This window comes from Drosophila pseudoobscura, chromosome 2 (assembly GCF_009870125.1).
Source record: "Drosophila pseudoobscura strain MV-25-SWS-2005 chromosome 2, UCI_Dpse_MV25, whole genome shotgun sequence".
NCBI classification, from domain to species: Eukaryota; Metazoa; Arthropoda; class Insecta; order Diptera; family Drosophilidae; genus Drosophila; species Drosophila pseudoobscura.
In genome coordinates, this window is record NC_046679.1 from 3507622 (window position 1) to 3522420 (window position 14799).

At 47.2% G+C, this 14799-nt stretch overlaps 2 protein-coding genes across 4 annotated transcripts in view; one reads left to right on the top strand and one right to left on the bottom strand.

Annotated features, from left to right (window-relative positions):
- Window positions 1–11375, top strand: part of FER (tyrosine-protein kinase Fer) — a 29165-nt gene extending 17790 nt beyond the window's left edge. The window contains exons 3-13 of one of the 3 annotated variants that reach the window (XM_001357810.4): window positions 5551–5647; window positions 5709–6045; window positions 6107–6385; window positions 6444–6621; window positions 6838–8427; window positions 9901–10275; window positions 10342–10555; window positions 10636–10722; window positions 10785–10913; window positions 10975–11157; window positions 11224–11375. In XM_001357810.4, the coding sequence (XP_001357847.3) occupies window positions 5551–5647; window positions 5709–6045; window positions 6107–6385; window positions 6444–6621; window positions 6838–8427; window positions 9901–10275; window positions 10342–10555; window positions 10636–10722; window positions 10785–10913; window positions 10975–11157; window positions 11224–11375 (3621 nt within the window). The remainder of the gene's footprint in view (window positions 1–5550; window positions 5648–5708; window positions 6046–6106; window positions 6386–6443; window positions 6622–6837; window positions 8428–9900; window positions 10276–10341; window positions 10556–10635; window positions 10723–10784; window positions 10914–10974; window positions 11158–11223) is intronic. The other 2 variants (XM_033385786.1, XM_033385787.1) reach the window with 2 other exon arrangements.
- Window positions 11376–11870: 495 nt separating this feature from the next.
- On the bottom strand, window positions 11871–14395 carry Srr (Serine racemase). The gene is made up of 5 exons (XM_001357811.4): window positions 14065–14395; window positions 13931–14001; window positions 12841–13291; window positions 12494–12786; window positions 11871–12432 (listed from the first exon to the last, which is right to left on the bottom strand). Exons 1-5 carry the CDS (start codon window positions 14320–14322, stop codon window positions 12081–12083), a joined length of 1425 nt encoding a protein of 474 aa, XP_001357848.1. The 5' UTR covers window positions 14323–14395; the 3' UTR covers window positions 11871–12080.
- Between the last annotated feature and the right edge of the window lie 404 nt (window positions 14396–14799).

The following is a 14799-nucleotide window of genomic DNA, read 5'->3' on the forward strand; positions in this document are numbered from 1 at the left end:
ATCAGTTCATGAAGATTAAAGTTCTAAAAGTATCTGCAAATGAGCCATGGAATTAGCCTCTGAAGCATCGGAAAGTAATGCCCTTTGCCTGAAAGATATCAAATGAAGTATTCCAGCTTATGCCTCTAGTAATATCCCCGTTTCCCAGCCAAGGGTATGCGCAGAGTTATTACAAGTTGTATGGAGGCCCTGCTCGGCTTTCAAAAGTTATGCCCATTCCCTGAAATGATTGGCGAGAGCTGCCGCAGTGCTCTGTAGATCTGTTTTGTACGGGTATTTGTGTATCCGTGTGTCTGTGTGTATGCAAAACAAGTTGCAAGCGACACGTAGGTGGCTTTGAATATTGAAAAGTCGTTCTGCAGCCTCTCCTGCGGCGGATTGAGACCTCCCAGTGGCACTGGCACTGGCACTGGCACTGGCAGTGGCAGTGGCCCGGGTGGCAGCCCCAAAAAACGAAAGACTCAAGCCACAAACTTGAGGCCGAAACTCGCTCGGCCCTAATGCGCTGGCCAAGACACTTTCACTGCGATCGTCAATTTTGCCATTCTATTCTTTTGTCTGTGCCTCCGATGCGACACTCTCGGCCAGAAATAGAAAGTGCTGACGGCGACCAAAAAAAAAAAATACAAATACAAAATTCGATTGCTTTTTTCGTCACGCTTCTTGCCGTTTCTTTTCTTTTCACTTGGCACGCATGCAAATTTTCGCCACAAAAACTTGGCAAAAAAACACAATATGATCCCAATCCGAATCCCAATCCGAAATGGCCAATAAATGTAGCAACGAAAGTGAAGTGGATATTGCGTGGCAATTATGCGACTGATTTTTCGGAATCGTCTGAACAATGAAATTAAACAGAAGCAAACGCTGCCGTGGCCATAGCCCTGGCCCCCTGCTTATGGATTGTACGGTTAGAGCCATCAAAACGGGTTGGCCATTAATATTAGCGTGTCTCTATTGTTGGGCCTGGCCAACAGCAGCAGCACCAGCAGCAGGAGGTCGTTGACCAGAGCCAGAGCCACAGCCAGACCCAGACCAAGGCACGAACCTCGACCACCAGCGCCGACCACGACAACGAGAGCTCGAGGAAATTACGAGTATACGAAATGCCAGATCCGCGGAAACTCGTGTATTGACCAACGGTCATAAATTTGCATAATTCGCAATTGCAGGCTAAACGCCAGTGTTTAAACAATCTCGAAATGTTTCATAAAACATGATTATTGTCAACGCCACGCCGCTGTCCGCGCTTATGCAATGCCATCTTTCGGGGCGGCAGCTGATTGAAAATTCCCATACAATCGACCAACAAAAGGGGAAAATGAGACCCGCCGAACCCCCAATCGAAACGCGTGTGGCATTTCCTATCGCTTTGGGGCCCATGACTTTTGTCACAGCTGCTGTCGGGCCATTTCATATTCAAATATGTTGGCCAAGAAAAACTCTCACGCGCTGACAGGCCAAAGAAAAATGGGAAATGTCTAACACACACACACACACACACACACACAGATGCAATGCCGTCTGGAGTTTCAGCCTTTTTTGAGTTGTTTTCATTTTTGTGCCTCTTTTGCCGGGGGGTTTTCTTGATTCGGTCTCTCTTTATTGCATCACGATTCCGCAATACATTTGACAAATTTATTTTGATTAGAGGCAATTTCTTTGGAAGTGTAGACATGAATCGAATCTCGCTTTGATTGAGTTGTGCTCTTTTTTTTTATTATTATTTTTATGGGCCTGCTATTGGCTGTGGTCGTACTTTATTTATGCTCAAAGCATAAAGGGTTGGGTAACTTTAGAAGACAGAAAATATAGGAATTCGTTTGTTGAAGATTGGAATTGTGTGGACTATGATTACACTCTTTTTATAGGACTTTTAGCATTCATCTTTTGCCACTTTCAGTTTTTCAAAGTCTAGTCTTAATAGACCCCTTCAAAGATTCGTTTTTCTAGCAATTATAAATAATTGTTCGGCTTGATGATTGATTCCCCGAACTGTTAGATAAACTTCCATTGAAAAATGAGCAACCATCTTTACCGTCAAACAATGACATCCATTGGAATCAGAGACTAGCGGAGACTTGTTTTGAATTCCCCATAGCCCACATTTGAATACATATTTTCATATGACACGATGCAGCTTAATTTATCACCATTAAATGAGAATCAGCCAGGCCAGGCGAATTTTCTGCTTAATTTGTAGACATTTCGTTTCTAATAGATTTTGAGCAAGAAAATACACAGATTTCAGAGGCAGAAGAAACCGAAACAGCAACAGATACAGATACAGATACAGAAAGAGCAACAGAAACAAAAAAAAACCCAAAATCGACGAAACAGAATGGCAAAGAATCAAGCTGATTAATGCAAAACGTGGCAGTTGGCACCACTTGTCACAGTTTCCATTAGGTCATCGCCGCATTTACATATAGATTTGAAATATTTCAACTGTGCGTTGGCCAACTAATGGAATCGTTATGGCCTACCATCTGCAGCATATGGGGGGGCAGAGATCTCCCCGAGAGATCGGAGAGGAGGGGCGTGAGAAAATTGAGAAAGTTTCGCTTTGGTTCGGTGCAGGTGGCAGATTAGCAACTTTCCTTGGCCGCTCAGATCCGGCGGCGTTCTCGGGGCAGAAAACAGCGAAATAAAAGAAGAAAAAAAAAATTGGCAATCATTTGTAAACAATGTGTGAGGCGAGGTCCACCTGGGGTCTGGGGACTATTGACTGTTTGGCTGCTGAGAAGTAAGAAATACGCCGAGCATGACCCACTTTCGAGCCATGTTTACTTCTCTCTCTATCTATCACTGTGGCCCTCTCTTTCTAAACAACTTTTTAGGCAAATTAGCAGCTGCAGAGGCATTGAAAGTTGCTTAACCACTTGCCGAAAAATATAAAAAAACAAAAAAACAAAAACAAAAACGAGGGGGAACGTTGTGAGTTGCTGCGGACACCGCAACTCTACGGTTATACCCGATACTAAGTCAGTATGGCTCTCCTCCGGCAGACGCCGCTAATATTAAACGACACGACAAAGAGTGCGTGCGAGAGAGACAGAAAATCAGTCTGAGCGTGACGTCGGGCGCTGCGTAGCCACTGCAAATTGATTTGTTCCTTTTGGCTATAAAAATGATCTGATCTGATCCAGATTCAGCAATCTAATAGATATGGTCATTATCTATGATTCTGCGTTTTTAGTTTTCTCAAATCTGCAATATTGTGGATGCAACAGATTTTCGTCCTTTGTGGGGGCGGATGGGGGTGGGGCGAAATTCTGAGATATACGTTTTATAGTGACATCTTAAAGGAGTGTGTGCACCAAATTTGGTTACTCTAGCCTTAATAGTCTCTGAGATTTGTGGTTGCCTCAGATTTTCGTCCTTTGCGGGGGCGGAAGGGGGTGTGGCGAAATTTGAACAGGAAACGGTCAAGGTCCGATATCACAGGAGTGTGGATACCAAATTTGGTTGCTCTGGCTTTTATAGGTTCTGAGATCCTTGAACTCACATTTTACAATTGGCAAAACCGACCATGAAACCTGTGTGTTAGAGTGAGACAGAGCGAGAAAGAGTGAAATTGTTTTCGTGATTCTGGCTGTAATAATTATACGATCTGGTTCAGATTTTGCACTCTAGAAGATATAGTCATCTTCTACGATTCTGCGTTTTTAGTTTTCTCGTATCGTCGAAATTGTGGATGCCACAGATTTTCGCCCTTTGTGGGGGCGGAAGTGGGCGGGGCAAAGTTTTGAAATATTTTTGGAGCAGTGACATATCACAGAAGTCTGGATCCAAAACATCGTTGCTCTAGCTCTTATAGTCTTTGAGCATTAGGCGCTGAAGGGGACGGACAGACGGACAGACGGACAGACGGACAGACGGACAGACGGACAGACGGACGGACGGACAGACGGACAGACAGACATGGCTCAATCGACTCGGCTATTGATGCTGATCAAGAATATATATACTTTATGGGGTCGGAAACGATTCCTTCTGGACGTTACACACATCCACTTTTACCACAAATCTAATATACCCCAATACTCATTTTGAGTATCGGGTATAACAAACCATGGCCAGAACTTTACAAATGCTGGCTATTACGTAGCCAAAGCCGGGAATGGCTATGGGAATGGGTATGGGAATCGGTGACAATAGCAACAAGTTGTCTACGATTGCAACTAATTTCAAGATAACTCTCGAAACACTCTCGACGCCTGTTTCAATGCCAAATCGGTAAACTGGGTCAACAATTTATACGAGTACTGCATATATACTATGTACCCATATATATATATATACATATTTGTAGTACTTGCGTTCGAATTGCCTTTTGGTTTGTCTTGTTGCTATTTTCATTTCGATTGTCCCAGGAATGTCTTTGGGCCTGGGGCCTGCTGATCATTCAATTAGTTAATTCCGCTGCGTGTATTTCTGCTGTCTTCCGCGTGCAAAACTGTCTGCAATTAATATGCATGGACAAATGCAACAGCAACAGCAACAGCAACGACAACGACAACAAAAAGCGGCTCAGGTTGCAGACTTAAGCCGTTGGCAAACATTGGGACAAACTGTGGGAACACTGTCTCTATAAGGATAAGGAAATATCATTCCTATAAGCTGTTTCTTTAAAATACAATGGCTAAAGGCCGTTCGCTTGCAGATCTCCCGCATTAAAAATATTCCTGATAAAAGCTAACAAAGAACATTCTCCAGCTATAAATAAATCCATAGAAGCTAGTACGTATTTTCAGTATCTTTTAACCACTATTTGTGGTTTCAAAGATTGAAATATATTTCCATGACTACCTTTTAGTGCTATCTTCTATGCGGATTGGAAAGGTTTTAAAATGGTTCTCATTCGAGTCGTTTTTTACGGCTTTTCGGCCACTGTTCCGGGCCCAGCATCAGCTGCAAAGTGTCTATGCAACTTGAACTCGGCAACTTTGCAGCTGCTTGGCTAACTGCACTTTGCAGCCATTAGTTTTGCAGGCCGAAAGCATCAGCCATCAGCCCCCCTCCATGCCCCGCTGCAACATTTGTAGCTGTTGATTTTGTTGACAATGCTAACGGATGCTGGGATGTTGCTGAAAGCTGAAAGCTGGATGCTGGCTCAGCTGCATCATGCTGCAATCCTTTTGCCCAGTCACTTATCAGTCATTTGCGAGACCAAGTCTTTGGCTGTGGCTGTTGTTGCCTGTTGGTGTTGCTTGTACCTTGCATAATATGCAAACTCCTCCATGGAGGAGTACGAGTGTACAGAGAGAAAGAGAGAGAGGGAGGGGTGTTTGGGTGGAAAGCTATATGTTTCATTATGCGATTACTCGCATGTGGAGCACAGACAGTGCGCGACAAAAGACACCACACCACACAACACGTAGCCGCAGCCGCGTTGACGATGACGATGATAATGATGATGTAATGAATAAAGCTCGCTTTTTTTGGGAAAGTGGCTTAATGGCACAGTCCACGCACACGTGTGCAAACCGCATTGAAACCCCAACCTCAACTCATACTCATTTCTTTATGATCTCTCACTCATTTCAGCTCACTGACGAGGTGCTGCGCAAGAAGACCGAATACCAAAAACATTTGGAGGGCTACAAGGCGCTGCGCACGCGTTTCGAGGAGCACTACATTAAAGGTAACCCGATCCCGACTGAGAAATGGATCTGGAATCAATAATGCTGATCTCTCGTTTTCAGCACCCGGTCGGAGTGGCCGCAAGCTGGACGATGTGCGCGACAAATATCAGAAGGCCTGCCGCAAGCTCCATCTCACACACAACGAGTACGTGCTCTCCATCTCGGAGGCCATCGAGGTGGAGAAGGACTTCCGCACCGTTCTGCTGCCGGGCCTGCTCGAGCATCAGCAGTCCGTCCAGGAGAGCTTCATCCTGCTGTGGCGCAACATTCTGCAGGAGGCTGTCCAGTACGGGGATCTCACGGCCGACAAGTACAAGGAGATCCAGAAACGCATCGACACTGTGATAGGTGGCATCAATCCGGGCGAAGAGTATGGCGAGTTCACCGAGAAACACAAGTACGTTGCAGCTTCATGGAAACCCCCCTGAATCAGTACTGATCGCTTTGATCTTCCCCAGAACCTCACCGACAACGCCGCTACTCTTCCAGTTCGACGAGACGCTCATCGAGGACATACCCGGCAAACTGCAGTCCAGCACTTTGACAGTGGACAACCTTACGGTGGACTGGCTGCGCACACGGCTCTCGGAGCTGGAGGGATCCGTGAAGGAGTGCCAGGAGAAGCAGCTCAAGATGATTGAGCATGTCAACGGTGGCTCGCCGGTGGCCAACGGCAGCATAATCTCGAACGGCAGCAACAGCTCCAATGGCATACAGTCCAACAAGGACAGCCAGTGGTAGGACAGATCTCCGAAACCACACAATAGATCACTGTAATTCTTTCTCTGTCAACAGTCGCCAGTCCAAGGACCTGAATGCCCTGAAATGCCAGGAGAAACAGAAACAGAAGCTGGTGGACATGATCAAGTGCGCTCTGAACGAAGTGGGCTGCGAGGAGCTGCCCTCCGGCTGCGATGACCACCTCACCCTCGAGCAGACCTTCATCGAGAATGGCTACAACAACGAACAGCAGGTGGGTTGGCACGTTGCCCCTTGGGTTGTGGCTAGTCCTAAGTTGTAGGTGGTTTTTGGTCTAGCTCTAATGATAACTAATCTTCTGCCATGAAACGATTTCTTTCTCTCTGGATGCCGCCCTCTGTCCCATCCACACATACCACACAACACACTCGCAATCTAACCCATTTGAAACCCCTACCTCCAATCCCACACGGGATGATGCTGGGAGCAGCGCTCCAACTCCACTAGCTCTCCAGGGCTGGGCATCATGAACGAGCTGATGCGCCGCGGGGGAGTCCTCACTCTGCTGCGCGGCCGTGGGCGCCACTTCAAGCGCAAGTCGACGCCGCAACCGACGACGCCCATGACACGGACGCGCCAGGGACGCTTCTCGAAGATGCAGCCGCGCTCCCAGAGCCTCGGATCGTTGTCGGTAATTAGGGATGCGCGTAGTCCTGCACGTTACGAGCCCATTACTAACCCGCTGCGCCTGGCGGCCAGCGTCCACTACTTGGGCGAGGAGATATCCCTCAGCTCGTCGCCGCCGGCCCTGCCGCGACTGCGTCGCACCCAGTGTTCCATGTTGTGTTTGGGCGAGGACGAGGAGCCGCTGGAGCCGTTGCCGGCGGTCTTCTCGCCCGCCCCGCTCACCCAGCTAACCGTTGCCGTTATTACTAACACTAACAACAATCACATCTACGCGGATCTCGAGCTGGGCCTGAAGATACCCCATGCGGACAGTCTCGCCAGCGAGGCGGAGGAGGAGGATGAGGCGGAGCTGCCCGCCCCGAAAGAGCAGATCAAGATAGAAATCAATCAGGCAGGGCCACAGAACTCCATTGATGCGCATTTGGACAGGATCGATGAGCTGAATCGAGTGCTGGACGATCGCTTGAAGCGAAGCCTGCAGCCCACGACGCCCAACGATGATGTGAATGCCATCGAGAGCATGGACGAGGTGCAGACCCGCAAGCCTGCACCCAGCGATGTGGACGCCCAAACGAAGCGCAGCTCCAGCTCCAGCTCGGAGTGCCGCTCCTCCCAGCTGTCCTCCAAGGAAATGGGACACTCGAAGAAGCGTTCGCTGTCCTTCACCCAAAAGTCCATCAGCAACATCTTCAGCAATCTCAAGGAGTTCTCCAAGAGTCCCCTGGTGCGAATGGGCAAGAGTGCGACGGTGAACGAAGAGCAGCAGCACCCAGAGAAGCCCCAGGCCCCGAACGACCAGCATTCCAGCAGCAGCGAGTCCCAAACGAATCCGAGCAGCAGCAGCCAGAACAACAACAATACCAGCAGTAGTATTAGCAATCACAGTGCCTCACAGTCCACGATCATCACGAGCACGATCACCACGACGATCACCACGACCACGTCGTCTGCGACGCCGTCCAAGGAGACCTCAAGACTGAAATTCAAAGTGCCAAAGATCCAGAACAAATCGAAAGCCATCCGCAATACATTCCGATCCAAGTTGCTCAACTTCCAGTTGAAGCGATCCAAGCCCTGCAAGCAGTGCACCAAACGGAGGCGCATCCACCCCAGCAAGAGTGTCTTTGACTTTGCCAAGGAGTTCGACACGGAGACCCAAAAGGGTGCCGCCGAGGAGCAGTTTTGCAGCTGCCCCGCACCGGCCCCAAAGACGAAGCTGCCCATTCAGATGGAGCGGAAGTTCGAGTCGCACAGCTCCGGGGAGCTGGACGAGAACGACGACGATGACCGGGACCGGGACCATGATAACGATAACGATAACGAGGATAGCATCAGCGACGATGTGCTCAGCATGAAGGAGCACTGCTACTGCATTCCCAGCTTGGCGGCCAGTGTGAGTTCCCGTAACCGTCTCCCGTCTCTCGACTCTCGCATTCGACAGCGACAACAGCACCCCCTCCACCGTATCAAGAGTATCTAAGCAACCGGACGCCGGATGGCGCCTCCTCACAATGAACAAAAGAAAAACCGCATCGCCTTTTGCCTCTATTTGCATGTTTGATTGATTGTTTGTGCATGTTTCAACGTTTACGTTCAATATTGAAAGCATGTGGGGGAGAGCTTTTTATTGCGGGGTCCCAAAAATAGAGCACAGGGTGCTCCCAATTCATATAGATCTTTGACGGAAGTTCTTGGCGTAGGGTATGAGAACTATGTGTCTCGGTTTGGCCAAAGCAGGAGAGACATAGTTTCTGTTAATTCTTGAAAGAAAAAGGTGGGGGAAACAAGGCTTTATAAGGACTGCAGAACCTCTCCATACAGAAAGGTTACAGAAGGGCTTTACAAATCTGTTATATATGGGGATAAAAACTTTGAGAATAGCTTTGCATGTTGTATCTTTCTTTTACAGAACAGATTTCATATCAGAGGATAATACACCCTCTACTTAGCATTTCCTTTGACCCTCTTTTGATGTTCCACACTGATTGACTGAAAGAGTATCTATATTTCGATCTGCCAGAAGTATCTTTCTCCCTTCCGATATCTAAATTTACGTGTGCGTGCCACAAAGAGATACAGAGACACAGTGGCTCTCTCTCCCTCTCTATCCTAGATACAAGTTCAACTGAGAGCATAAAACGATTATAGCTTTTAGTTCTCCCTGATCCGACGAACAGTTTGGACACTGGGCCGCAGGCAGTAGGCACTAGGCACTAGGCAGCCGCAGCCATTAATCTCTCTTGAAAGTCTCTTGAAATGTTTGGCGTCTGTTTGGCCAGTGAAAAGTTGGAAATCATATTTGTAGAACGCGTGTTCTCCATATTGCGCAAGTACTTGGACAGTTGATAGTATCCCTATACGTCCATAATGACCAGCAGCAGCACATCCGGTCGGAGCAGTAATGGTGGCCCCGATGGTAGCGGGATTTTTGAGACCTTTGTCTTTGCCGGTCGCCCCGTGCCGCCGGCACGTAAGAAAAGACCCAAATCGAAAGTATTTGTGAGTCACACGAGCGTCAGCCTTGAACGTAGATCTTCTGTATTGTCCATAACCATGTAGTAATAATATTTATTTTTATATGCCTCTTGCTTACAGTATTTTATTTTAATTTGCCTGTGTATCTATGTATCTCTGTATCTCATTAAAAAAAGGCTGCTGCATTTCGTCAGAGCCAATTGCACCCACGCATTTCCGTTCCACCGTTTGTGGAAATTGTGGAAATGGCGTGTTAAGCTTTCCATTCTATTTTATTTGCCATCGTTTCACTCTTTCTGTATTTCGTATTCTGTATTCTGCATGCCGTTCACTAATCTTCTGGCTAAGTGGGTAGAACATTTTGGCTAAGCTAATTGTCTGGGTCTTGCAGATATCCCTGTCCACGAATCGGCCGCTCTACGAGGAGGAGTGGTTCCACGGTGTGTTGCCCCGCGAGGAGGTGGTGCGTCTCCTCAACAACGACGGCGACTTCCTGGTGCGCGAGACCATCCGGAACGAGGAGAGCCAGATTGTGCTGAGTGTCTGCTGGAATGGCCACAAGCACTTCATCGTCCAGACCACGGTCGAGGGCAACTTCCGCTTCGAGGGTCCACCCTTTGCCAGCATCCAGGAGCTGATCATGCACCAGTACCACATCGAGTTGCCCGTCACTGTCAAATCCGGTGCCATTCTCCGACGACCCGTTTGCCGGGAACGCTGGGAGCTGAGCAACGATGATGTGGTCCTACTCGAAAGGATTGGCCGGGTAAGCATCCGTACTTGTTTGAATTCTAAAAGAGTTGGATATTTATTAGACTTTTTCTGTTTCCAGGGCAACTTTGGGGATGTCTACAAGGCCAAATTGAAGTCCACCAAACTGGATGTGGCCGTCAAAACCTGCCGCATGACCCTGCCCGACGAACAGAAGCGCAAGTTCCTGCAGGAGGGCCGCATCCTTAAGCAGTACGATCATCCGAATATTGTCAAACTGATTGGCATTTGTGTGCAGAAGCAGCCCATAATGATTGTCATGGAACTGGTGCTGGGTAAGTAGGGGGGAAAAAGAATAAACAAGAAAATAAGGAATGTATTCCAACGAAATTCATATTTGAATCTACATTTCCAGGCGGTTCTCTGCTTACATATTTGCGTAAAAACTCGAATGGCCTCTCCGCTCGCCAACAAATGGGAATGTGCCGAGATGCGGCAGCAGGTAAGAGCCACATAAACCCAGTAAAAATCCCCAACTAAACCCATAAAATATTGTTAATTTAGGCATGCGATATCTGGAGTCCAAGAACTGCATTCATCGGGATCTGGCGGCGCGGAATTGTCTCGTCGATCTAGAGCACAGCGTAAAGATCTCTGATTTCGGAATGTCCCGCGAGGAAGAGGAATATATAGGTAGGGTTAACGATCTAAACAAACTCCAACTCAAACTAATCTATATTTTGTTCTGGAACAGTTTCCGATGGCATGAAGCAAATACCCGTGAAATGGACAGCGCCAGAGGCCCTGAACTTTGGCAAATACACGTCCCTATGCGATGTCTGGTCCTACGGCATACTGATGTGGGAGATATTCTCCAAGGGAGATACACCTTATTCGGGCATGAGCAATTCAAGGGCCAGAGAGCGCATCGATACAGGTATGGAATCAACTTAAATTATACAAAATAATATAATGTAATAAAATGGTTGTGTATTATTCATAGGATATCGCATGCCAACGCCGGAGAATACGCCGCCAGAGATGTATCGACTGATGCTCAAGTGCTGGGCCGCCGATGCCGAGTCCCGGCCACATTTCGATGAAATCTACAATGTGGTCGATGCCCTCATACTGCGCCTGGACAACAGCCACTGAATGACTGAGTGTATCCGTGCATCCGGTAGCTGTAGCCGCATCTGTATCTATAACTTTAAGCATACTCAATGTAGGTTTAGTCAACGCTTTTAAAGTACGTCACGTCCTAGGACTTATCAACGAGATGCCTGTATTTCTGAGATACCATAAACCATACAACATACAACTGATACATTTTACCACATACACGATATTTATATACCTACCTATATTTTTTCTAGCCATGTAATCTGTAAATTTTCGATATTTAATGGTATTTTGATGTACGAGCATGTGTGTATCCGTGACTGACTGAGTATGTATGATATAATGAATCCTTAATGTGCCAAAAACCGCAAGAACTTTAAAAGAAAAGTGAAAGAAATTCTAAAAAAAAATGTGTGTCTGCTTGAAGAACTGTATCGCGTAGGCCTAAGCTCATTGAATTTATATCCTTAGTTGTTTTTGTGTTTTTCTTTAGTTTAAACAACCAGATATTTGTAAATTATTCAAGCCTTACGTTGGTCAATTCGTTTGAAGACTCTGTATTCTGTGTATTGTATATTTATTTACACCTAATTTACATATTTTTACTTCGCCTACGATTACGATTATATATGTACTATATCTGTATATCTACGCTCTAAGTTAAAGCTTTAAGTTGTGCTGCGCTGCTGAAGTGAATAAATCATATGTGTACCGTGTACTTGTTGGATAGTTTTGATCCTACGCCTCCGGGTCATTCCGCAAAGCCAGTGGCACATCGGAGAACTCTACCTTGGCGTAGACTTTCTTCAGTTCGTTCTTCAGCTTCAGACTGTGCGTCCAGTCGACTGTTTCGCACACTATTTTCACCTCCACGGTGTAGATGTCCCTGAGCCAGGCACGTTCGTGCATAATATCCTTGATGGAAACCCCTTCGCGCACCAGCAGGTTGCACAGATCATTGATGCCGCCCGGCCGATCGCTGATCTCCACATTGAACTTGACCAGACGACCCACGGCAGCCAATCCTCGCTCCAGACAGCGCCCAAAGACAGTGGTGTCTATGTTGCCTCCACACAGCAGGACCACAACCCTAAGGAATGGGGTAAAATCAGTCGGGAATCCTACTTTCAGGCACCCCAATCCCCACTCACTTCTTGCCCCTCAGTTCATCGAGATGTCCGGCCAGAATGGCAGCCAGGCCTGCACCGCCAGCTCCCTCAACCACACACTTCTCCTCCTCCACCAGTCGGAGTATAGCCAGTGCAATCCACTCCTCCTTGACCACCACCATGCGATCAATCAAAGGCATGGCCGTGGCATAGGCATTGTAGCCGACCTTCGGAACCGCCAGACCATCGGCCAGGGTGTTCTTTATGGGTGTATGAATGGGTCCCTTGTTCTCCATGGCTCTAGTAAAACTTGCGCACTTCTCCGACTCCACACCCTGGAAAAACAACAATACAGGCTTTGCTTCCTTTTCGGGAACGATTCTACTTACAATGATCTTGGTTTTGGGGGATAGTGACTTCACCGCTGTGGCTATGCCGGCTATGAGGCCGCCACCGCCCACCGGCACCACCACAGCATCCGGTTCGGGCACCTGTTCGAGGATCTCCAATCCGATGGTGCCCTGGCCGGCCATTATATGCGGATGATCGTATCCATTCACATAGAGCAGACCCTCGTCCTGCGACATGCGCATGGCCAGGGACTTCGCCTCACCCATATCGTTGCCGTCCACGATGACGCGAGCCTTGTAGTTGCGGCACTTCTGGATCTTCATGATCGGCGCCGCCTTGGGCATGACCACCGTCACGGGAATGTTCAGCTTCCAGCCATGGTAGCACAATGCCTGAGCATGATTCCCCAGCGAGGCACTGATCACTCCCGTCCGCTTCTGTTCGTCTGTTAGGGACAGCAGGGCGTACCGGGCACCACGCTCCTTGAAGCTGTCGAAACGGATGTCAAATGGATTCGGTGCTCAATCACATGTTGCTCGTAAAATCGGAAATCAATTAGCAACAGTAATTAATTTCCCCCATTTAACCATATCAGCCTATTAAGCGTTATCTTATCGGATCTCTGCCTATTACTTTTTTGGCCAAGTGATAGAAGTGCGTTGTAGCCGCTCAATGAATAATGTATGCATGATTAATCATAGTGGCTGTTCGAGCGCCACAGAAGATGACAACAAAATTGTAATATAGACACTTTTCTTATCAGTAGCCGGAAAATACCGCTGCCAGACAATATTCAGATGCACATTATATAGGCTATTGGCACAATACAGATTATTACAAGCAATAATAATGCCAGAGTGATCACGAACCTTGGACCTAATTTCGCAAACAAACCCCATAAAAAAAGGACGGGAAAACAGCAATCCGTAGAAAACTGTGTATATTTTATACTCGTAATCGTTTGTACGAATTTTTCTAAACTTATCGGCCATTTAGGGGGTTTTTCAAATCTATTTCAGGGTACAGATTACATCTATTCCTTCATATTCCAATGGATAATATAATAGAAACAGTTCCTAACTCACAGGATATTTCAATGGTTTTTGTAGGGTTTCCCCGATCACTCACCTGCCGGTATATTGTAGGAAATCCTTTTTCAAATAAAGCTCCATGCCATATAGATCCGAAGAAGTGGATTTCTGCAAGCCACTCACTTAATTATAGCAGACCACAATCAACGATCAGCAGAGATGGATATTTACCGGACACGGTGTACGCTCGACTCCACCTCGGATAAGAAACGCTGCCGATGTGACATCATGGAAGGATATTTTTCGAGGATTCGCGGGATCGCAGAAGGGATCTAAGATTTCCTCCACACCGCCAGAGACATGTCTGGGTCTGAGCTTCACCTCAGGGGGTTCCACCTTGCTTGCACCATTGCTGTTTCCATTGGAATTTCCATTGCTTTTTGGAACATTCTGTTCCTTGAGCGTTTCCGTTTTTACCGCCTGAAACATTTTGTTCCCTCAAAGTTCTTCCAGCTTCTACGACTGCTTGCCGACAACTGCCTGGTGAATACTACTGAATGCTGGAATAGTCGGAACTCGTATATATAGGCAGGTCGATTAGGAGTCTCTATTGACGAACTGATGGTCGTAAAAACGGCACCTTTGCGTTTCGATTGCCTGGGGCGGCTGGTCACTTTATGAGGCCTGGCCTAACGACGACGCGGTGTTGATAAGAGGCCGGCTTTGGTAACCGCAAATGAAACAAAAACAACGATAAGGCTTAGATTTACTCAATTTGTAGTATTTTTGGCAACATCACCAAAAGCAGAAAGGTTCCATAACCAAATGGAAAATACGTTCAAAGTCGTTTATATAAAATGCGGGTCAGGGCGATAAGAAATTGGTAGGGCCTTTCCACAGTGGAATTTTCGGAAACCTTTGAAATCCAATCATCAAATTCCAAGCGATTTTGCATGCAAATGTTTT

Excerpts from the sequence above, each read along its gene's own strand:
- Srr (XM_001357811.4), bottom strand. The coding sequence starts at position 14,322 with ATGTTTCAGGCGGTAAAAACGGAAACGCTCAAGGAACAGAATGTTCCA. Across the intron at positions 12,787-12,840 it reads CCCCCAAAACCAAGATCATT|GGTGTGGAGTCGGAGAAGTG; the intron begins GTAAGTAGAATC and ends TTGTTTTTCCAG. Across the intron at positions 12,433-12,493 it reads GATGAACTGAGGGGCAAGAA|GGTTGTGGTCCTGCTGTGTG; the intron begins GTGAGTGGGGAT and ends CCCATTCCTTAG.